Raw genomic sequence first — 26,398 nt, forward strand, 5'->3', positions numbered from 1 at the left:
ATTTTTTTTTTTTTTTTTTTTTTTTTTTTTTTTTTAGATTATTCGCCTCCCCAAGGCCCGAGGGGGCCACTACAGTCGAGGAGGCTACTCATTTTTTTTGTGTTTTTTATTTTTTTGATATTACTCGTGGTGCAACCCTCTCTCAACTCTTTAACTCCGAAACACAAACCTTGCCGAGCAAGGCCGCTGCGCGGAGAAACTAAGTTGAGCGCGGTACTTCCAGGGACGTGGTGGGAGTCGAACTCCGAACCTCTCGCTTACAGAGCGAGCGCTCTAACCACTACACCACTACCGCATATATATATATATATATATATATATATATATATATATATATATATATATATATATATATATATATATATGTATTCTAAATAAAGTTCATCAAAGATATTTACAAATAGTAATAAATGCCAACATGAAGTAAACACCTGTACATAAAACAAAAGGCAAGTTATAATATCAAGTCAAAAATTAAACTTCATCAACAAGATTATTAGTTTTTTTTTTATAAATATTTAATATTTTAGTATTCAGTTTTTAAATTATATAAATAATAAAATATATAAGAAATTATATAAATAATAAAATTATATAAATTCATTATTTAATAAATACTAATAAAGTTATAGATGAATTAATAAGTAAAAAGAACGTATAAGAAATACTATGTTTTTTATAAAATGCAACTTTTGTAATAATTATTGAAGCTAAGTTTAAGTAATATTTTACTAAATATTTTACAGGTTGTTTAAATTTTACTGATTTTAAAATCTATAAATCTGTAAAGGCTAAACAAATGAAAAAGTTTAATTTATAAAATTATTGATGATTTTTAAAAATTTAGGATTTTAATATTTCTTAAGAAAATCAAAAAACAAATTAGTATCATGGAGAGCTGCGATTTAAAGGTACTTGTTTTATAAATAAATTATTGTAAATAAGTTGTGAAAAATTGTCTTACAATAAAATGTTTTTTAGAAGTTGTATATTTTTCAAAGTTTCAAAATTGTCATAACAAGTGAAACAAATTTTATTTAAACTAGAATGAAAATAAGAAGACAGCTCCAGAACAGTATGTATATTAATAATTTTAGTTTTTTTTCATGAAATTTATGAAATTCTTATACTTTTTTATTCATTGTTATTCATGTCCTTTGTTTTAACATTAAGGCTAAATAATCTTTATAAGTATCGGAATACAACGGTATTGCCTTTATTATAGACACTGTTAAAGATTCTCCAGAAGTCTCTGGAGCCTAGTTTTTGAGATGAAATACAAGATTTTGTGACCTGAGAATAGTGTGCTTTAACATTACAAAAAACCTTTTTACAACGGTTTCTAGCAATAATAAACAGATGTCTGTTTTCTGGAGAATTGTTTTAGCGATAGATGTTGAAGAAGTGGTTACGATAAGAAATTGCAGCAATACAATGAGAGGAAAACCTTTGAGAAGAGCAAGGTTTGACTTGGAATTGTCAAAAGGGAATAAAAGTTTCAATGCCAGCCTTAATCCAAGAAGTTACATAAGAAGCAGATTGGTCAGCAGGAATTGAAAGATTTCTACACAAGGGCCATTACAAAGAAAATTACGAAAAGAGTCCTAATTCTGATGATGAAAAAGAATGAGATTTTAGAGGGGTCAAACTGTGATCAACAGCACCTATGGGTGAATGTGGAGAAACTGAGCACTGAATAGGATCAGAAATTAGACGAGTAGTCAAGTAGAAAAGGTAAATGATTTAGATTGTCTGGACAGTGTGTTGTAAAATTGACTATTTGCGTTTTTACATTACATTAGCGCTTGCAGAGTCACTGACACTAGAAACAAGCTATTCAGTGTTATGAGCATTAAAGTCACCAAACAACAACAATATTGTCTAAAGGATAAAGAGAAAGGGCTTAGTCAATTTAATCAGAAATAATATGGAGTAGAGTGCAATCTTGAGATGAAGGAGAGTGATATAGAACAAAGAGAAAGGTGATCTGCACGAATTAAATGCAGAGTCTTTATAAATTAAATGAAGACCACCATTGACAAAAAGATCACAGTATAAGACAGATTAACTCAAATAAGTCTCACAAAGAGCAAGTAGGTCTAGTGAACTTTGCCAGAGATAAGATTCAACAAAAGAAAAGTTACTTCAAAGTCCATGAATATTAGTGAATGATAGATTTAGAGAACTTAGTGATGATGATGATGATGATGATGATGATGATGATATATATATATATATATATATATATATATATATATATATATATATATATATATATATATATATATATATATATATATATATATATATATACATATATATACATATATATACATATATATACATATATATATATATATATATATATATATATATGTATATATATATATATATATATATATATATGTATATATATATATATATAAATTAGGGTGGTCCTTAAAGCAATAAAAAATTTTTTTTTTTGAAATGTTAAGCTTCCACCCTTTTAAAATGTTCCTTTGGGTAACAAGAGAGCCTGCAAAAAATATTTATGCAATCAGACAGTGTTGTGAGGTCGCCCAGCTTGTCTTTTTATAGGGTATAGCAAACATGAACACCGATTACGATTATTTCGAAAAGAGTAATTGACTGAAGTGACAGTTCAACAGTATTCTTATTAGTGTTTGTAACTCATAGTTAATGTAATGGCAGTGTAGAGATATAGTATTACTAGTGTAGTGTGTTGTAATTGTTCAATGTTCAAAATCACCACAGTAATGACTAAATTAGCAGGCCTATAAGACAGTCTGTGCCTGCAGTGTTGACTTGAGGCAATCCGGGTAGCGACGTCGGTGATTGGCCACAACTTGCAGAAGGAATTGGAACTGGTCCTCATCATGGGTTATGAGTTTATTTAACTCCTGCACAAGGGCTACACCCCGTTCAGCATTGTCATTTGTGACCAGAAGTTTGTTCACAATTGTTGTGCTTTGCTTGTAATCATCTCTGGCTTCCCATGTTTCGGGGTCCGCGCACAAGAAATCAGAACCAATGTGGAGACTGCTGAGAAGATCACGAGTGTTTGAAGTTACGAAGTCCTCTAAGTTGTGTTGCGATGACTCGCTGGCTTTTAGAATGATTCGTTTTGGACTAGGTTGAACAGATTGTTTGGACTGTAGTGCATCCACCATGTTTCGTTTTGTCTCGGATGAAACGTTTGGATCGAAAAAGGCAAGGCCCACTAAATATTCCGACAGATACCACAAGTGATGTTCAAGCTTCTTGCAAGTAGCTATGGCAATTTTTTCGTCAAACTGCCTGTAGCTGTAGAGATTCTGAAGCAGTTGAAGGTCATTACGAGGAGCGCTGGCAGCCAGTGGTGCAGTGAACCAGGCTTTCAGATATATGATGACTGTGAAGACGCACATCTTACGGAGGCCTTTCTCTTCAAATGCTGTGAGCTTAAATTGTGACCGGAACATCCAGACTTTGAGTGAGTATATAACTTTCGACATCCATCTAGCGTGATGCATGGCACCTGGTGCCATGAAGTTGATTCCACGTGCAGGATCGGGTGAACCTCCGAGGAAGATGATGGACAGCTGGAGGAGTTCACGATAGTCGTCTCGCACTGACTCACGGAGCAACTGGCTATGAGCAAATTCCAGTGTTTCTTGCTTCACTGCGTACGGAATTTCACCCAACTCTGAGCCTGTCTCATACTTTGTCTGATCCAAAACGGACCATTTCTGCTGAAATCTTTTAAAAAGCAGAACCTCTGGGGCAGACGAGGGGGTAAGGCTTGCTGTAAATGCAGCTCCGGCCAACAGCTCCATTATATGATGGCGACATGCCAAGTACAGCAAATCCTTGCCAAGTGCTCGCTCAATTTCAACACAGGCCCCAATGTGAATTCCAGTATTTGAGCTGGTTGTGTCGAAACACATTCCAATAACACGATCTTGGACTCTCCACTCTTGAAGTGCTTGGACTACCGCTGACGCCTGATTTTTTCCTGTTCCACCAACCATCTTGCTTACCTTCAACAACTGACAGACACCAAAACCTGTAACTATTATTGGAAGGCGGTCAACATGATCTTTGCCACAAAGATCCTGCATTAACTTGCCATCCCAATGTACTGTCAACTGTACATCACTTGACAAATTGTTCTTCAAAGCTGCTGCAATTTCCGACCGATATCTCTCACGTCCACGCTTTATAGTGCTACGGTTTATACTGAGGTCGCTGATGTCATATCCCAAACTTTGAGCAGTTTTAGCAATGACGAAAGTGGCTTTCCTGTCGCTCATTTTGGTGTGATCTAATGCAGCAGCTAACTGAGGTGTTATTACTTTTTTCGTTGCTCTTATTTTTTTTTTGGTGGAGTACAGAACTTATGCGCACTGAATTCACCATCATCATCGATGCGCTCTTCTTCACTGATGTAGTCTTTTTCATCCAACACTGCACTGGCTGAAGCCTGAGCCCATTGGTCCTTCGCTCGTTTTCTTCTAGCATTTTCCAGCTCAGTACACTTTGCCTTCCGTTCTTCCTTGGCTACCAGTGCTGTGTCGATTGAGCCCATATAACCTCGTCGACCAGGTTCCCACTGTGCGGCAAGAAACTCGAGATCTTCCTGGATTTTTATCATCGTGACAGCGTTAGCGTGAGCGATATCAAGGAGATCGTTCATTTTGCCACAAAATTGGGTTTCATTTGATGTATGCGACTCCGACTGGCGTGTTTTGTGCTTTTTCAGAGTTGACCATTCCTTATACAGTAGCTCCAACTTGGCAATGGCATGATCCTTCCGGCAAGTTGGAATACGAGCAATGTTCCAGACTTTTGTCACCTCTTCAATCACATACGATGATGCTTGGCGTGTTGTGAGTCCAAGATTGAGATGATGATGACAGAAAAGCCCTAGTGCTTCACCATTTGATGCAAGGCGGATGCTGGAAACTGCAGTAGTTGGTTCACCCAGGAGATATAGTGCCGACTTACTACGTGTTGTCATGTTTCGGCTACAAAGTGAAATAAAGAACAAATAAAGTTCACACAGTGCGATGGGACATGCGTTAGGCCCATAGGCTATTTCTTAAAATGATAAAATGGTCAATCGCTCATGAAATTCATATTAATTGTAGAAAGTGTTGAGTGATGCAAAATTAATAGTAGTAAATTGCTTTCAATGCATAAAAAAAATTACAGCAATTGATTTTTTGGGCTGCCTACAAATACAACAAATGACGCAATACAATTTCAACTGGTCAAGGAGCAAAAAACAAAATGAAACGATAAATTTATACTCACTATTCCTGGTTTGAAGATTCCTTTGACTCCTTGTATTGTATTTACTGAGTTGAATTGCAGATAGTGAGACGTTTCTATTGCATTAACTGGTAATTATCTCACAAAACACGCATTAATATTTTGAAAAATGACGTTTATGCTAAATGACGTCAACCAACATGCATCAAAGAATACTTATTACTTAATTAGTTGATGGTTGATATTACTAAACACCTGAATCGACCACAAGGTGAAAGTGTTGATTAGTTTCAATGTTTCATGAACAAGTTTCATAAACTAATTTTTTTTTTAAATAAGCCAAAATAACATTTATAGAACATGCTTGGGCGACCTCTAAACATCAACCAAATGTATAAATATTTTTACACAAACATCTTATCATATAAACGAACACTTCTAGGGGGTGGGAGCACAACATTTCAACTTTTCATTTTAAAGGACCACCCTAATATAAATATAAATATATATATATATATATATATATTTATATATATATATATATATATATATATATATATATATACATATATATATATATATATATATAACTTTAATTCAGATAAAACTCAATTTTTTTCTGCCAATCGTTATCGCAATAATTTAGATCTTCCTATATTTATGAACGGTGATGTACTCGATGAGTCACCTACTCTTCATCTTCTAGGATTAACTCTTACTTCCAATCTTTCTTGGAAACCATATATCAAATCAGTTGCAAAATTAGCATCTGCTAAGGTTGCATCTCTTTATCGAGCTCGCCACTTTCTTACTCTGGATTCTATTCTCTATCTCTATAAATCTCAAATCCGACCTTGTATGAAATACTGTTGCCATATCTGGGGCGGATCTTCTAATGATGCCCTTTCTCTTTTAGACAAGGTGCAAAAACGCATTGTAAACATAGTTGGACCTGCTCTTGCAGCCAACCTTTAACCATTATCACATCGTCGTAATGTTGCTTCTCTTTCTCTTTTCTACAAATACTATAATGGGCACTGCTCTAAAGAGCTAGCGTCTCTTGTGCCATCTACTAAAATTCATTCTCGTGTTACTCGTCATTCAATTAAGTGTCAAAAAACATGGAATATTAAAAAAACTTTCAAATAATCCGAATATCATTATTCTAAAACCTGATAAAGGTAATGGAGTAGTAATATTAGATAAAGAAATTTACGTAAATGGTATTTATAAAATTATTAATGACAAAACAAAATTTAAGCAACTTAAGAAAGATGTAACCTTAAATAGAGAAATTCAACTCCAAAATTTTCTAAGGAAACTAAAAGCAAAAGGTTTTTCGATGATTCCACATACAACAGAATTTATCCTTCCGGATCTCATCCTGCTTGTATCTATGGGCTTCCAAAGATGCACTAGTTAACTTCCTCCGAGACTACCATAAACTTCAGACCTATTGTATCATCTATTGGTACCTACAATTATCAACTAGCCAAATTTCTTAAAGATTTGTTATCTCCATTAGTAAACACAGAGTTTTGCACTAAAGATTCATTTTCCTTCGTTAAAGAAATAAGTTAGGTTAATCTACATAAACAATTTTTAGTATCGTATGATGTAACCAGCTTATATGCTCATGTTCCGCTTCAAGAAACCATTGATATCGCAGTTAATTCGATTATGCTTAATAATAAAAATTTTAAAATTACTAAAAACGATTTAAAAAAACTATTTAATTTCGCTACCTCGCAAACACATTTTCTTTTTAAAGGACATACTTATGATCAAATAGATGGTGTAGCCATGGGCTCTCCACTAGCACCTGTTCTTGCCAATTTGCTTATGGGTCATTTTGAAAATGACTGGATTAAAAATTGCAATGGAGTCAAGCCAGTTTTCTATAAACGATATGTTGATGACATTTTTGCTGCTTTTCAGTCAGAAAATGAAGCACGTATTTTCCTTGATTATATTAATGGTAGGCACAGTTCTATTTCTTTCACCATGGAACAGGAAGTGAATTTAAAAATATCCTTTTTGGACGTAAATTTACACAAAATAAATTCTACAGTAACTACTACAGTTTTTCATAAAAAAACCTACTCTGGTCTACACACCAATTTTTATAGTTTCACTCCGCTTTCGTACAGAGTTAGTCTTATCAAATGCCTAATCGATAGAACATTTAAAATCAATAGTACTAATCTAGGGTTTAACTCCGACATAAACAACCTTTTTAAAGTATTTCAAAGAAACATGTATCCATCTTGGCTAATATGGAAAATATATAAATCTTATTTAAACAAAATTAACACAAACAATCCATCACAACCAAAAATCAAAGAACCTTTGTCTTACTTTAAACTACCGTTTTTAGGAAAAATATCTGATTTAACTAAAAAAAGATAGAATTCAATTGTTAAAAGATATTGCTGTTCTGTAAATTTTAAACTAGTTTTTGTCTCACTAAAAGTTTCAAAATTTTTCTCCTCAATAAGAATCATGGTAATGAAAATTGTTTTATGCAATTAAATGAAAAGTGTTTTTCCGTTTTAGATTCAGCATCTAATAAGTTCGAATTAAAACTTAAAGAAAGCATGTTTATAGAATGGTTAAAACCATTTGGTATGAACAAACATGTCAATCATGTCCAATCGACACTTTCTGTTTAGTTATTACTTTCTATGTATTTTTTTATTAACCTAGTCTTTCGTCACTTCCTATTTGTTTTTTAGTATGACTTGTTATTCTTATAATAGTTTTGTTGTATTTTTGTAATTAAATTAATAGTTTGTACACAGATAATTACATTTTGTATTATTGAAAAAATCACCTACATAGGTATTTAAACAAATTTAAAAATTAAACTTCAACTGAAGATGACTATTGATAGTCGAAACATGTATTGTTTTGTTTAGAATTAATAAAATGGTTTTATTAATTAAAAGTTTGTCTTGTTTTTAAAGTATATATATATATATATATATATATATATATATATATATATATATATATATATATATATATATATATAACAGTGGTGTGAAAATTATTAAGACCATTGTTGAAAAAGTAAATTTTTTGAATATTTCCTTTAAAGACACGCACACAATGTCATAAAATGGGCATAGTTCAGTATTTTGTGGATGCTCCTCTAGCTGCAATAAGTTTTTCAACCCTCTTAGGCATTCCATCAATCAGTCTTGGACACATGTCTTGTATTTCTGGATCATGTGTCCAAACCTCTATGAGCGCCTCAATCAATGCGACTTTTGTTGTTGGTTTTCTGTCGGCAATTCTCTTTTTGACTATCATCCACAAGTTTTCTATCGGGTTCATATCAGGTGAATTACCAGTCCATGGTAGGATAGGAACATTATTACGATTCAAAAAGTTTGTAACAGAGAGTGCCCGATGACACGGTACACCGTCTTGTTGGAAGATGAAATCACCATCAGGAAAATGAATTGGAAGTTGAGGTAGAAGGCTTTTCTCTAATATGTTGATGTATTGATGTTGATTCATTCTGCCTTCAACAATTCTAAGGGCTCCTACACCATGGGAACTTATCATTGACCATATCATTACTGAGGTAGGATGCTTGACGGTCTTTACCAGACATTGCGGATGAAATTCTTCCCCAGAACGACGGCGCACGTACTGACATTTATCATCGAGTATCTCGAACATAGACTCGTCACTAAAGCAAACCTAAAAATACAAACACACTGTAAAAGCCTTGAGCTTACATTAGATTAACATCCTGTAATCACTGGTTACATGTTCAATTCATTTTGAATTCATGCAATAAACATAGCCATTGCTACAATGTTCGATACATAAAACAATTGCACTAGTGGGTAATGATATTAAACATCATTATTATATGAAAAAATATGTTACATTTTGCTTCAACTTAAAGTACATGATTGTAAGCTCTTATATAAAAAATGGTAAAGGGTAAAATACCTTTCTCCATTGTTCTGTGGTCCAATCTTTGTGATCCATGGCCCATTGCAGCCGTCGCATTTGTTGAGCATTGGTCAAGAGCGGTTTTTTGCGCGGTCGACGTGCTACAAATCCATCTTGTATCAGCCATCTCCGAACACAACTTGTTGAGACATTGATCTGGTGCTCCTGCAGCACACCCTGGAGCTGCTTGCTGGTCATTCTTCTGTTTTTTCGAACGTTTGCAAGCAGAACCCTTCTTGCACGTGGCGTCATGACTGGTTTTCGTCCTGAAGTGGAACGTCTTGGAGAGGATGTAAAACCAAAGTCCAATCGTTTCTTGATGGTAAAAACTGCTGTTTTACTTAGTCCACATCTCTTGGCAATTTCCCGTTGTGAAAATGTTTCCAACTTTAATAATGCTTCAACTTTGCCTCGCTTTCTGGGACTAGGGTCAGCAACTTTACCCATATTTTGAAAATATAATATAATCTGACAAAAAAAAATAATCAAATCACATATTTAAATAATCAAAATCACATATTTAAAATCAGAAAAATATTAAACTGTATCACTAACAACAGCAATAATCTAACAAAAATCACTTATAGTTCGTTTGAACCATACATATTCACTTGTCTGCAACTTACATTTCACAAGGCAAAATATACCAAATGTTTACTAAAACACATAACTCTACAATAAAAGTTAATAAATTAAAATTAAAATTAATAATTTCAATACTCAGCCACACCCACAGCACGTTTATAATAAAATAAAGTAGTGCTGCAACTTTTTTAGAATCTAAAAAGTGGTATAAACTAAAAAAAAAGCTTTTTTTCTTGGTGGTCTTAATATTTTTCACACCACTGTATATATATATATATATATATATATATATATATATATATATATATATATATATATATATATATATATATATATATATATATATATATATATATATATATATATATATATATATATATATATATATATATATATTAAGTATTAAATATTAAGTATATATATTAAATATTAAATATATAAGAAAGCTCTTGCTGACTAACTAAATTTATTGCTTCACTGGTGAATGAAAAAAGTTTTTTCTTTAATAAAATTTTATATTTTATATTATTATATCACCAAAAACCTCTACAATATTTGCAATCATTTACTTCATTATCTTTTTTATTTTATTTTGAATATGTTTAATGAATTTTAATAATTATTATGATTTTGATCAAAACATACTTAATTTATTTTTGATCAGTTTTTTTTTAACTTCTTTAGAGAATTAATAGACTGGTTATTTTGAATATATATTTTTTGATTATTTATTTTTAGAGAATTAATAGACTGGTTATTTTGATTATATATTTTTTGATTATTTATTTTTAGAGAATTAATAGACTGGTTATTTTGATTATATATTTTTTGATTATTTATCTTTAGAGAATTAATAGACTGGTTATTTTGATTATATATTTTTTGATTATTTATTTTTAGAGAATTAATAGACTGGTTATTTTGATTATACATTTTTTGATTATTTATTTTTAGAGAATTAATAGACTGGTTATTTTGATTATATATTTTTTGATTATTTATTTTAGAGAATTAATAGACTGGTTATTTTGATTATATATTTTTTGATTATTTATTTTTAGAGAATTAATAGACTGGTTATTTTGATTATATATTTTTTGATTATTTATCTTTAGAGAATTAATAGACTGGTTATTTTGATTATATATTTTTTGATTATTTATTTTTAGAGAAATAATAGACTGGTTATTTTGATTATACATTTTTTGATTATTTATTTTTAGAGAATTAATAGACTGGTTATTTTGATTATATATTTTTTGATTATTTATTTTTAGAGAATTAATAGACTGGTTATTTTGTTGTAAGGTAAGTTGCAAGTAGTGTAAGACACAAGTTTTAAAACTTGAAGTAATGAAATGTAAGTTAATCATTGTTAATAACCTTGTTATTCTTTTTTATTTTTTCTTATTATTTTTCATTATAGGAGAAGTTTAGTGTGAAACATTCACTTGATATTTTCCCCCAAAAGTCACCTGATCAAATAACTGAAAAACAAGTTGTACGATCTCAGAAAGACTTTTCTGTATTTTCATTGTGGGGAAAATCAATTTCAGAAGATCCTAATGTAACAATATTTGATGACGTAAAATACTTATTTAAAAATGATACTTTTAAAAGCAACCTGAAGAAAAATTTTGTCAATAATGGTTTGTCTCTTTAATTTATATAATAAATATCACAAGCATGTGATTTAGAAAATATATGTTGAATATTTTTTGTTTAATTTAATTTTGTATATTAACTCTTTCAAAGATTATTTTTCAACTTGGAACCTTGTCTATGCAATTTAGTATAGATAAGACATAACATGAGAATTCTTGGATCAGTAGGGGTTTTTTATTTTTAACTTCCACATTAAGGTATGATAAAAATGGTATTCAGATTACAAAAATGAATATCTAGGGTTTTCTTACTTGCACAAATTTGTATTATTGCATTTTCATGCTCTTTCAATCTGTTTTCTGACAAAAATCATGTAATCAAGAAGCCACTTTTTTTTCACTTTAAGAAGAACATACTTTTTTTCTTAGATAATATTATTGGACTTTGAGACTTGTTGTACATACAAACCTAACATTATCCTGAAAAATTCAAATTATTTCAATATATCTTAATAATTTAGTATAACTGGATAACAAAATAAAGATATTAATATAAGAAAGTACTTTAATAAATAAGAACACATCCTATTAAACAAGTTCCTCGATTTTCCTTTCTAAAGAAATCCATTACCCACACTGGTAGTAGCAGAAGTGTTATCAATAACAATGGCTTCCCAACTTATGGTGCTGTTGTATTTTACAAGTATTTTTATTGCCTCGGCTCCCATTGTAATTTCTGTTCCATTTTTTAATTCTATATGTGTCAAATATTTTTTAGAAAATAGTTCACTTTTTGCAGTAAAAGTTAGATGATGTTCATCCTTTACTATTAATGACAGGTTCAGCAAAATTATTTTAATATATGCACTAATGTATTTTGTATCAAATATTTTTTTCAGTAATAGTTTTAGTTCTTGTTAGTTTCTCTAGTTATAAATTGAAGATTTAAGTTAACATTTTTTAAAAGTTTTGAAATTTCTTCACTAACTTTTAAAATGATGACAGGAGAGTCAATTTTCTCAGTAATTAATACTTCTTTTCTTGATCGTATATTGTTTCTTGATCTTATATTCTTTTCTCGATCTTACATTGAATTATCTGTTTAAATGTCAGAAGGTCACTAAGCGGTAATTCACTTGGTTGTCCAGCATATCTTCCACTTTGATGTCTAGTTATAATTAGACATAAATGTCTAGTATTATGTGTACTTTTTTTTTGGTGATAGCCCAGGTCCAAATTTTGCATTCATTTTTGACATTTAAAATAAGTTTGAAAATAGATATTTAATAAGTATCATGTGAAAATACATTTTTATCTCTTTATTTTAAAAGTTAATTTATGTTAAATTTATGCAAAGTTGTATAAAATTGTAATATATAATGCAATATCTTAAGAAATTGCAAAACTCTTTTTCAAAAAAAATCATTAAAAAATGAAGTGTTGTTCTGGACTATATTGCAATATTTATGTGGACGCATAAAATATACTTTATTTTGCTTTCCAAAAAAAGCAAAAAGTTTCGAAATTTTTAAAATTCATTATGCTTTTGTATATAAAAAGACCATTTTTTCAAACATGTTTTAATACTTGGTGAGGTGAAAATTTTATTGGTTATCATTGTCTACGCAGAAGCAGGTTTCATTTGATAGTGTGATGGAGTTATTTGATGGTGGCCTATAACTACTTAACTAAAATATACTTTTCAATCAATTTATAAAAAAATATTTTGTTTAGGAAATTGGAATTGTATCAGGACTTTAAAAACAACTGGAGCAAATACCAGATTTCAACAAAAATTAAAGGATTCACAATTAGTTAAGAAATCCTCTAAAGAAATTCAAACAAATGTTGAATCTAACTTAAATAAAAACAAAATTGATATACAACCTTTCATTTTAACATCAAGCAAAATATTAAATGATAGCAAAGCAAGTAAAAGAATGTTAGATAATTATGATGATGACGAAACATCTTTCTTAGAAAAAAAGATAAAAGTTGACACTGTTTTATCATCTAGTAATAACAATATGACATCCAAAAGGTCAACTAAAAATGTGACATCTATGGCATCTAGTAAAAATGAAACAATGTTGACCTCAAATCAAAATGGCTTGGTTGTATCAGGGAAAAAGATTATAAAATCAATATCAAATTTTGTGAGTGGACATAAAAAGAACAATGTGTAAATTTTTATTATACTATTTTATTTGACTGATGTTAATTGTTGTGTTAGTAGTTATGCACTATCTAATGGATTTGATTGGTAAGTTAGTTTTACATGTTGTAGTACAGGCAGATATTTTAGTCATTTATTTGAAGAATATTTGTTTTAGAGAAATAGTTGAAGATGAAGAATCTGTTGGATCTAAAGTCGAATGCCCTATGTGTCATATGTTGTTTGATGAAGTTAGCATTAATATACATGCTTTTCACTGCCAAGGTCCAATTCTTACAAGAAAAAGGTAATTATTTTAACTGCCTAGGTCCAGTTCTTACATGGAAAAGGTAATTATTTTAACTGCCTAGGTCCGATTCTTACAATAAAAAAGTTATTATTACAAGAAAAAGGTTATTACTACATTTTTTGTTATTTTTTTGAAAATACGTCTTATTCTAGCTAGTTGTAAAGCTGTTTTAAAAAACTTTGTAAAAAATTGTGTTATTAAAAACATATTATTTTCCGTGATAATTCATATAGTTTAGTTATTTTAAAAAAAATCTTTCTTTGAATTCATTTTTTTTTTTACTTATTAAATTTTTCACTTTTATAAGTTCTATATTTATTCTTAGTTTCACAGTCATTTTAAAGCAAATTTATAATCGTTAATTAAAGTGTTTTTAAAAGTGTTAATTAAAGTGTTTTTAACTAGAGATGTCATGAATATTTGGCAACTATTTGGCAACTATTTGGTATTCAGTGTATTTAGCAACATTTTATGCCATTTGGTATTTGACTGAATATTGCAAACTATTCGGCTGAAAACCGAATACTGAAACATGACAAAAATCACATTAGAAATAGATTATATTACTATATATTACTCTAAATAATACATTAAAAAGAATAATTAAATTATAAATATATTATATATATAAGATTCTATTAATCACCAAAATTTTTTATTTAAAACAAGTTTAATACTTAAAATCTATCAGTGGTAAATTATAAATAAAAATAATTTTCTCGGCATTTGTTGATAGCAGACAATTCCGCTTTTCCTCATAAATTCCTCCTGCTTCTGAAAATAGCCGCTCACTATAAACACTAATAGTTGGAGATGATAAATGAATCATTATCATTTTTTTTAGAGCTTCTAAAAAGTGCCAGTTTATTGTCTTCCCTACAAATTTCATATTATTTCCAAATAAATGTTTTATTATTAAAAGATGCCATTTTTAAAACTTTGCAAACAAAAATTTTAAATAATATAACTTTTGTTACTTATTGTAATTTTTCACAAGCAAAGCAACAATCAAATACAAAGTCTCTTATGTTCACTAAATTGACTTTTCAATTAAAATGGTATTTAAAGGATAATTAATTGTTAATGTGTTTATATGAGTTTTGATAACAATATTTTAGGTTTGTAAATTAAAGTAAATTATCGAATTTGTAAATAAATTAATTGAGTTTAGTAAATTTAATTTGTTTAATTACAAATTCTAGTTACAATTTATATTATAAATACATAAACAATTAATATTAACTGCAAACATTAATATTAATGCAATTGCTAATAAATGCTCTAACGCTTTCACTATAGAATTAAACTTATTATGTATATGTCTTACATAATGGTTTGTTTGAAATATGATCTATAAGGAACAAAATTTGATGCAACAAATAGTCAACAAATAACATGCTCAAACACGCAAATAAAGCAAATACGCATAATTACCGGTAGCGTGATTACAGTATACACTTTACTTATAGAGGTTGGAAACTATCACCGTGAAACTTTATAAGTGTTACCGAATATTCGGTGGCTGAATATTTATCTATTCGGCCGAGAGTCATTCAGAATATTCAATATTCTGTATTTGCCAAAATCACTATTCGTGGCATCTCTATTTTTAACTCAACAGTTGTCATAAAAGATATACATTTTTATATTTTGAAACTAATGATAAGAAATAAAGTATATTCAAAACAATATGAAATAATTAGAGATAGAGTTCGAACTGTTGTAATTTTAATCAAAACAATAACAGAAACAATAACTATTGTTATTGTATTAACTTTTTTACAAACATTAACAATTCCTGTGTATTGTAATGCTGTAATACAATAACAATAAATATTGTATTGTGACTCATCTTCATAATACATTAACAATATCTGGGGAAAAAAAGGTATTGTAATGACTCATTACAATAACAATAAATATTATATTATAGTTTATAATACAATAACAATTTATTGTTATTGTAATAAAAAAATATATTGTTATTGTAATAAATAAAATGAATTTTACTAATAGTCTAGTCTCCGAGTCATATGACCTTGAAATAGGGTACACCTATAATATATAATTATTGATTCTATTTCTATTTTATTTACTGAATATCACTTTTCCTAGTTGCAAACTTTAAATAGCTCTATAAAAGTTAGTTTGACCTGACCTGTTCCTTATTTACTGCTGGGGATAGACATATATACATGATCAATTACTACCATTTCTTCCACTTAGTTATTTGCTTTTACACTAGGCACCTATCCATTTGTTTCAATAATTACTCAAATATAGCCCTAATATAACTTTGTCTTTTATTTTCCTTAGGCTTTTATAACTGTATGTGTTCCATAAAGTAACTGGACTTATAGGTCTAGTTGCAATGTTATAGAAGAATTTTGCTACATAAATCAAGAACAGTATTTATTTGGTATTCTAAACTGCCTCATTTTTCAAAAATTACCCCCTAAAAATGACTGCTAAAAACAAACGTCACGGGCTCCTCTGAATTTGCGAGAGCGTAAATTATAACAAATGCATGGGAAAAGAATTTAAATACTTTAAAATACAATATCTATTAAACTTTGAAATAGAAATACACCACTATAGTTATTGTTTTTCATCACAGCAATACAATACAAAAGTTATTGCAATCGTTTTACATCACAGCAATACAATACAAAAGTTATTGTAATCGTTTTACATCACAGCAATACAATACAAAAGTTATTGTAATCGTTTTACATCACAGCAATGCAATACAAAAGTTATTGTAATCGTTTTACATCACAGCAATACAATAACAATATATAATGTTTTAATTACATCTCTGGTGTTACAATAGAATAATATTGAATTGTATAATTGTTCTCTATAGAAATCCTAACCGCCTCGGTCCGGCGGTTAGGATTTCTATAGAGAACAAACAAACACACACACAAACACACATTGCCCTTTATATATATAGCTGGAGTTACCCGGCGTTGCCCGGGCCAATATTTAAACTGGCTTACCTGATATCTGTACACAAAAATGGGCCCAAAAATGGGCCCAAAAAATCGGCCCCCCTGATCCCGGGGTCAGGGGGGCTCAATTTTTAGCCCCCTTGACCCCGGGGGTCGGGGTACAGGGTCAAAACCCAGCTAAGAACCTTCTCCCCCTCGAGGACTACCCCCATGCCAAATTTCATCGAGATCGGTCCGGCGGTTTGGATTTCTATAGAGAACAAACACACACACACACATTGCCCTTTATATATATAGATTATTTTTTTTCATAGCTCTCGGTCTTCACAAGTATCAAATCAAAGTAAGTGTTGATTATTAAAACTTCATTAAAATTTTTAATTTATGTGCATAAAATTTGTCTACGATATAAATTTTGTCTACGATATAAACTTTGACTAAGGCTAAGTAGATTCGACTTAACTGCAGGTATCATTGCACTTCCATAAATCAGGCAAGTTTTTTGACTTTGAAAAAATATTTAACTGATGATATGGTTAAATTAAGAAAATTTGAAAGGTAGAGTAAAATACCCTTGAGTAATAATGACTTGTATCATGAGCATCTTTAAACAGAAAGCTGCACAGCATGCGTGTCTAATAGGTTATGGTGTTATTATCAACTTTTTAATAGTGTTGTTATTGACTTTAACTAAATCGACTAAAAGTCGACTAGTCGAAAGTCAAAAATAGTTGACTGAGAAAAAACGAGTAGTCCATTTAATTGATTGATTTTCTACTAATCGACTAAAAGTCAATTTAAGTCAAGTGAAAATCTTATAATCTATTTATCTTTTCATTTGATTTAACTTTCCAATATTTTGTTTTTGTTTGTTCGTTTAAAAACAAAAACATGTACTATTATTACTGAATACCAAATATTCATCTAGGCGCTTGGCCAAAGCTCCAAAAATTTGGCTACCAAACTTTTGTGCACTTTCCTATTTTGAGGGTTCTGACCTGGTTCATTAAAGTTTACATCGTGGGTATACTGGCAAAAGACATTAAGTCTAATTCATCTAACTACCGTCCCATTAGTCTTCTTCCTATCATAAGCAAGGTTTTTAAATCTTTAATTAACAATTAATTTCTCATCTTGATTAATTTCTCATCTCGAATCTAATAACTTACTTTCTGATCATCAATATGAATTTCGATCTTCTCAATTAAGTGTTTGCTAATTAAAGATTCAAAAACCTTGCTTATGATAGGAAGAAGACTAATGGGGCGGTAGTTAGACAAGTCAGATTGCTCTCCAGAATTTTTGAAATTAGGAATAACAGATGCCGCTTTCCAGCATGATAGTATAAATAATGCCAATGTGGTAGTGGTGTAGTGACTTAGAGCACTTGCACTTGCTTCATAAGCAAGAGGTTCTGAGTTCAATCCCCACCACATCCCTGGTAGTATCGTGCTTAACTTGTTTCTCTGCGCAACAGCCTTGTTCTTCAAGGTTCGTGTTTTAGAATTATAGAGTCGAGAGAGGTTAATAACCACTATTAGTAGTTTCCTCAATTGTAGTGGCCTTCTCAGCCTTGGGGAGGTAAATTAACATAAAAAAGAAAAAAAAGACTATGAATTAGATGAAACTTTAAATGAGTAATAGTTATAATTGGAGATGTCATACTTCCTAAAATAGCCATTCACTATGTACACTGCCACCGGCAAATGATAAAATTTTTTAGCAAGTTCTGTTAGGATAATATTTCCCATTTGCTGACCAACTCTTGTAAGGGTTTGCTGTTCAATTTATGTGAATGGTTTCATGTAAAAACTAATCTCATATACATTGGAATTATTCTTTCTCACATATTCATGTGTGCATTTTGTAGAGATTACTTTTAACATTTTCATTTACATTTCTTTTTCTTACAAAGTTAAGCTGAATCATCGCCGGTGTTACTAGTCACCTGTGATGGTTCATAGGTGTCAAGCAGAGAAGGATTTATCACATCATTTTATCGCAACTATGTAGTTGTCATTCCCATTAAAGTTAAATGTTTTAACTTCAGGTTGCAGTGAAGATCTATCTATATCAACTTCTGAAATTATCTCTGAAATGCAAATACCTGAGCTGGTTATTTTTGAATCTTTTTGACTGGTTTGAAGAGTATCATACGTTTATATATAGCTACAGTTAAATCAAATTGATGTAACAGTCAGCAAATAAATAAATGTGCTGTTACACAGTTTAGCCATAAATTAACAAAAACACCCACAGCATATAGTTTTTTGTTAGAATACCCACAACATATCATGGTTATTCTGCAAAAAACTTCAACTCAAAAATCCTTGTTTAAGAAATCAATCATTTAAATTTTTTTCCAATTTGAAACTTTTATAATCTTATTAAATTGCATTTGGTGTTGACATTTAAATACACCATAATGTTAAGTGTTTCTTTAAGAAAATATTTTTAGCTTTTATTTTTTTTAATTTAAAAGCTTTTAGCCCAAATAAAACACCCGTTTTATTTGGGCTAAAAGTTAACATTAAATGTAATATTATAACCAGAGAAAAGCTTTTCTCTGGTTATAAAAATACATTCGAAACATCTTTAGAGATGTTTCGAATGAAACATCTCTAAAGATGTTTCATTCGACTTGTATTTTGCCAGTTTGTAGAGAGTGTTGTAAACTTTACAATATTGCATCATTAACTCAAAACTGCTATTTTTTGACTTTTTTTTTTAAACATCTTCGCTTTCAACAAGGCTGCAAGCAATAACTAATTAAAGTTGGAAGTTACTGGAAGAGAAAAGATGAAGATTGTAGAGCAAGATAACGATTGACAGACGACTTAAAGGATTGCAAATTATATGAATCAGGAAAGCAAGATAAAGGAAGCGAATTCCAAAGAGCTGATGTTCGAGGAAAAAAACTAGACGAATAAGAGTTTTTGGGGCACTTAGGAACAGTCGCAGAAAAAGGATGAGACTTAATTGAATGATAAGTAACGCGAGAATGAATTTTATTAGATGGCACAGGAGGCGCTAGCTCTTTAGAGCAGTGCCCATTATAGCATTTTTAGAAAAGAGAAAGAGAAGCAACATTACGACGATGTGATAAAGGAGAGAGGGCATCATCTGAAGATCCACCCCAGATAGAGAATAGAATCCGAAGTAAGAAAGTGTTGAGCTCGATAAAGTGATGCAACCTTAGCAGATGCTAATTTTGCAACTGATGACTCATCGAGTACATCACCGTTCATAAATATTTGAAAATCTAAATTATTGCGATAACAATTGGCTGAAAAAAGTTGAGTTTCATCTGTATTGAAGTTCACCAGCCATTGTGAGCCCCATGCTGTAGCAGAAATAAGATCCATTTCAAGCTCAAATGCCCCCTCCAAGCAATCAGAGAGTGTTGGTTTCTTATCACGATAAGAATAAATGGTAGTGTCATCAGCAAACAATGCCACCTTAGATGTGAGAATATCTGGAAGATAAATAATATAATTAAAAAGAGTATAGGGCCAAGGATAGAACTTTGAGGAACCCCTGAAGTTACAGAATAAGAATAAGAGTGCTGTCCATCAAGGACAGCTTAATAACTGATAGGTTTTATCGTGCATTAGATAAAGGTGGAGAGGTTAAGGCTATCGCTTTTGACATTTCAAAAGCTTTTGATAAAGTTTGGCATTCTGGTCATCTCCATAAGCTTTCTTCTTACAGTATATCTGGTAACATCTTTAAGATTATTGAGCCTTTCATTTCCAATCGTAGTATAAAAGTTGCCCTCGTTGGACAGCACTTTTCTTCATACCCTGTAACTTTGAGGGTTCCTCAAGGTTCAATCCTTGGCCCTATGCTCTTTAATTTACATTAATGATCTTCCAGATATTCTCACATCTAAGGTGGCATTGTTCACCGATGACACTACCATTTATTCTTGTCCTAATAAGAAGCCAACACTCTTTGATCGCTTGGAGGGAGCAATTGAGCTTAAAATGGATCTCACTTCTGCTACAGCAAGGGGCTCTCAGTGGCTGGTGAAGTGTAATTCAGATAAAACCTAATTTTTTTCAGCCAATCGTTACTGCAATAATTTAGATTTTCCTATACTTATGAATGGTGATGTACTTGACGAGTCATCTACCCTCCATCTCCTAGGATTAAAACTTACTTTCAATCTTTCTTGGAAACCATATATCAAATCCATTGCAAAATTAGCATCTGCTAAGGTTGCATCTCTTTAGTGTGCTCGATACTTTCTTACTCCAGATTCTATTCTTTATCTCTATAAATCTCAAATCCATTCTTTTATGGAATACTGTTGCCATATCTTCCAATGATACCCTTTCTCTTTTAGGCAAGGTGTAAAAACGCATTGTAAACATAGTTGAACCTGCTTTTGCAGCCAACACCCAACCATTATCACATCGTTGTAATGTTGCTTCTCTTTTTCTTTTCTACAAGTTCTATAACGGGCACTGCTCTAAAGAGCTAGCGTCTCTTGTGCCATCTACTAAAATTCATTCTCGTGTTACTCGTCATTCATTTCAGTCTCATCCTTTTTATTTGACTATTTCTGAGTGCTCTAAAAACTATTATTTGTCTAGTTTTTTTCCTCAAACATCAGTTCTTTAGAATTCGCTTCCTTAATCTTGCTTTTCTGATTAATACAGGGATTATCTTTTTCTGGATATTCAAAACATATTCCATACAGTTTAGGTATATTTTTGTAATAAATTTGTTTTTTAAGCTTTTTCACTCATCACTCATACAAAAATTATAAAAAGTTTGGAAAAAAAATTTGAAGCAACTCAGCTAAAAGCTGAGTTGTTTCAAATTCACATAACAGGAAAATATATTCTGGATTTTTAAAATATGACCTGGATGATATATGTTCATATAATTTGCAATTTTTTAAGCCGTCTGTCAATCGTTATCTTGCTCTATAAACTTTATCTTTTCTCTTTAGTAACTTCCAACTCTAATGGTTGCTTGCAGCCTTGTTGGAAACGAAGATATTGAAAAAAAAAACGTTCCGATTTCCGATGCTCTGTAATAAAACCGTATGGACTTTTGGGAGTACTTTAATAACTACATAAAAAAAGGAAAATAATTTCATCTAATTAAACAATCGGTAATGTATTTCATTAATTTTTTTTTTTTACTCGATGCTTTTGATTTTCACAAATATTAGGTCTACCGGAAAGTTCTGTCCATTTCTATAAAAACAATTTCGATGCGTTTACACATGTTTATATAACGCATGTTCGGCTCTTTTTATAGTTTAAAGTATTCACATCGACGTTGCAAAATAACTCAAACAATGTCATTTTACGTTTATCTTTTTTATAAAGTGTAAACATAACTGATGAAGTTCATTTACGCCACTGTATTTTATATGAATTTCAACAAGGACGAAATGTTACAGAAGCATGAAGAAATTTATTGAAATTGTTTGATGAAGTTCCTGTTTCTGATAGGACATGTAGAAGATGGTTCCAAACATATCAAACCGATGATTTCAACTTTTCCGATCGGTCACACTCTAGACGTCCATCTTTGATTGCCAACAACATTATTAAGAACATGTTGGAACAAGATTTTCTGACAACATTTAAGATTGCAGAAACAATTAAATCTCAGCAAACTGTTTCGGTACATATTCGAAAGATAGATTTAGAATGGAAATATTCAAGATGGGTGCCACATGAATTTGGATGATTAAATGGTCATATGCTTATCTCTACTTGCTCGGAACAGAACCGAGCCATTCCTGAACAGGATGATAACTGGGGATTAGAAGTGGATTACTTACAAAAACATCGTAAGAAAAAGGGCATATTGTAAACCCAGAAAACCTAGCCTTTTCATATCTAAACCACATTTGACTTTGAATAAGAGAATATTATGTATATGGTCGAACATTCAAGAACCAATACATTATGAGCTTTTAAAACCAAAGGAAAAGCTTTATTCGGAGAAGTATTGTCAGCAATTGGATAATTTAAAGACAAAAATCCAAGAAAAAAGGCAGGCGATGTTCATTAGGAAGGACATCATATCGCATCATGATGATGCCAAGTGGCATGCTTCTTTGGGAACTTGTTAAAAAATTGCAGAGCTAGGCTGGGAAATTATATTGCATCTACCATATTCCCCGAACTTAGCGCCCTCCGACTATCGCTTGTTTTTGTCATTACAGAATTTCTTGATTGGAAAGAAATTCGAAAACGAAGAAGGTATCAAACAAGCACTGGTTAAATTTTTTGAATCAAAGAATAAAACGTTTTTTAAAAATATAATATATACAAATTACCAACTTGATGGGGAGATGTCATTGAAAATAATAGCAATTATATTATTCAATAAAGTTTATAGGTGATATCAAAAAAGAAGTACTTTATTTGTTCCGAAAACGGACAGAACTTTCTGGTAGACCTAATACTTTCATACATGGCTGCTCCAAGCTGGCATGGGGTCCTGGGGCAAAATTAAGTTGTGAAGCTCCAAAATCAAAATGTTTTCTATACACATTGTAAATACGATTGTAAAGACTTTGATATATGGCAAGTATTTAAGGCAGTCCCTAAATCATTGGTGTCTAGGAATAATTTGTTCAGTTGTGGAGCGGTGGTTCTCATTGTTTTGCTCCATTAACATTTAAATGATACGATGTTAAAAATAAGAAAAACGAAAATAAATTACTTTGAAAATTTATTTCAAAAAAATAAATTATTACCATATTTCGACTAAATCGACTTTTAGTAGATCTTTAAAATGTATAAGTCCATTTTAGTCGACTTTAGTAAATATATTAGTCAATTTAGTCAACAGTCGAATTATTTAATAGTCATAACAACACTAAAATTAATAATAAAACATCAGCTATAAAGTAGATTGTGTAAAATTATATGCAATAAAGTGGATTATATAAAAGTATATGCTATAAAGTGGATTATATAAAAGTATATGCTGTAAAGTGGATTTTATAAAAGTATATACAATATCAGATCCGAGTCAGAGGAAAAATAATAGTAAATAATCCACAAGAGGGTGGGAATATTGTTGTTTTTATAGTGGGTATCAGAAGGTGGTTAGTTGATGATGATGATGATGATGATGATGATGATGATGATGATGATGATGATGATGATGATGATGATGATGATAATGATGATGATGATGATGATGATGATGATGATGATGATGATGATGATGATGATGATGATGATGATGATGATGATGATGATGATGATGATGATGATGATGATGATGATGATGATGATGATGATGATGATGATGATGATGATGATGATGATGATGATGATGATGATGATGATGATGATAGTTCAACGTCTTGATTGTTTAAGCAAGGTTTTTTTTTTTTTTCCAGATATGTTATTTAATCAGGATGATTGGATAAAAGCATGCGAAAACTTAGACCCTAAATCTCCAGAAGAGAAGGCGATTTCCGATGAGGTATTAAAAAAATATGTCTCTGATAATGTTTGGAAAGAAAGTAGTAAACAGAAAGAAAAAAAGATTAAAAAAATTCAACATGTTGGATTACCTATAAAAGAGATAACGGTTGAAGAAGAAAGTTCTAAACAAAATCCAGAAGTTTTTCGTAATAAGCAAAGCAAAGATTCTAACTTATTTTCTTCAAAAGGAAAGGACGCACGATTGTTTTTGAAGAAACTTTGCGTTCCATCGGAAAATACATTAAAAATAAAAACAAATAAAAATGCGTCTAAAAGAAATTTTGACGATAGTCAAAATGACCTATCTGACTTCAAATGTTGTAAATGTCAAGAAATGTTTACAACTGTTGCTCTGCTTCAATGTCACACAGACATATGTCTTTCTGATGCAACATAATGTAAAAATATTTATAATTATCGTTCTGTTTCAACATCTCACAGAAGAAGAATTTTTGAATGCCGTACGCAATCTACGCAATGTAAAAATGTCGTTTTTTTGATGTTAATTCTTGTTCTTAAAGTAAAATTATTTTAAATCTCAATATAAAGTGAAAAAGATTGAAAATTTTCAATCTTTTTTGAACATGTTTACAACATTTGAAAACAGATAGGTCATTTTGACTTATCGTCAAAATTTCTTTTGATTGCGTGGTTGCGACACACTTATGTGTGGTTGCGACACACTTATATTATCATTTATATGGAAAGTTTTGATTTTATTAAATAAAAAACTCTATAATGGAATACTTTTCTTTAAAAAATAAATTTTACGCGCATCTAAAGCGCGAACTAAGTGCGCACAGACATTAGTACTAATGCGGATTCCGCGCACTAATGTTAATTCAAATTAATAAGATTTTCAGGAAATATTCTCAATGTTGTTACTCGTGTACTTGTTACTAGAAAGAAAAAAATTTATAAATAAATGTATTACTCAACACATCAAACATTGAATCGATTTAAACATTGTTATTACATTAAGAGCAATCAAATTTTAATTAAAAGAGAAACCAACGTTATGAGTTAAAAAAAACTCATAACGGTCTTTAAAGCTAATTTTCTATCTTTTCCACACGTCTTTTGGTGTGCATACCGTAAAACGGGGTGACTGATAGTTTTTCGAGCATATTTGCAAAAACTCTTTGTTTATAACATTTTTTTCTGATTTTCTTTTTCTTTATGCCGGTATAACACCTTTCCTTTATAGAATTTCATTAAATTTCTTTTTCTTTTGTAATCATACTAGTTTTTTTTTTTTTTTAATGTAAAAATTTTATCAGTCTCACCCCTTCGTTGGGGTGACTGATAATCTAATAGTTCCTTATGGCTTATTAATTTAACACTCTTTACAAGTGACATTACTACTTTTTGTTTTGAAGTTTTACTAAATTAGGACACAGTATACCAGCAAACTTATAACATACCTGTAAAATTTAGAAAACAAGTTTGGTTATCGAAAATAACAGAATGGACAAAAAAAAAGCAACAAGTTAATGTTAATATGCTTAACATAGCACTATAGTATATATTTATATAATGTAAAAACCAATGTTTGAAACACTATATTGTAAAATCCTATCTGCTGCACCATCTCTAACAGAACAACCTTTGTTCCTGTTAGAGATGGTGTTTTAGGAATAAAAATTTCTGTGAACCAAAGTTCAAATGTTCTAGAGTTGAACCAACCAGAACTGTCGAATATACTTCCAGGTGGGCCACCACAAATCCACTCTATGTAAAAGTTTGCAACTGTATAAATAACCATGGAGGAAAGAAACTGACCAGCTGCACCCCCACAGTACGTAGTACTAACAGCTCCTTTGGAATGCTTGCATCTGGTCTGCCCTTCAGGTTTTTTTATGTCTCTGTTTACTACTATTGCACAAAGTAACATATAACTTATAATAATATATACCATGCCAACTTATATAACCATATACCATATAACTTTAATGCCTTAAAGACTGACATTCTTTTTGTTAAGGTATCCAACAAGACATTTTGCATGACTTCTGCTAGATACGATGCATATGGTTGTTTACCTGATTTACGTTTTTAAATTCTCATATTAATGGTATTTCTTGTGTCTC

The 26,398-nt window shown here is 30.7% G+C and overlaps 1 protein-coding gene across 1 annotated transcript; it reads left to right on the top strand.

Moving 5' to 3' along the window:
• The first annotated feature begins 334 nt into the window (after nucleotides 1-334).
• On the top strand, nucleotides 335-25,052 carry LOC101236985 (uncharacterized). The gene is made up of 9 exons (XM_065794142.1): nucleotides 335-449; nucleotides 848-911; nucleotides 1,047-1,075; nucleotides 11,091-11,121; nucleotides 11,240-11,462; nucleotides 13,152-13,599; nucleotides 13,751-13,879; nucleotides 17,151-17,179; nucleotides 24,221-25,052. The coding sequence occupies exons 2-9, from the start codon at nucleotides 891-893 to the stop codon at nucleotides 24,703-24,705; spliced, it is 1,395 nt and encodes a 464-aa protein (XP_065650214.1). The 5' UTR covers nucleotides 335-449; nucleotides 848-890; the 3' UTR covers nucleotides 24,706-25,052.
• Nucleotides 25,053-26,398: the final 1,346 nt, after the last annotated feature.

Source organism: Hydra vulgaris, chromosome 03 (assembly GCF_038396675.1).
Source record: "Hydra vulgaris chromosome 03, alternate assembly HydraT2T_AEP".
In the NCBI taxonomy this organism is placed as follows: domain Eukaryota; kingdom Metazoa; phylum Cnidaria; class Hydrozoa; order Anthoathecata; family Hydridae; genus Hydra; species Hydra vulgaris.

Coding starts and splice junctions, on each gene's coding strand:
- LOC101236985 (XM_065794142.1), top strand. CDS start 891: ATGGAGAGCTGCGATTTAAAG. Junction 912..1,046: donor TGGAGAGCTGCGATTTAAAG/GTACTTGTTTTA, acceptor TATTTAAACTAG/AATGAAAATAAGAAGACAGC. Junction 11,122..11,239: donor ACTGGTTATTTTGTTGTAAG/GTAAGTTGCAAG, acceptor TTTTCATTATAG/GAGAAGTTTAGTGTGAAACA.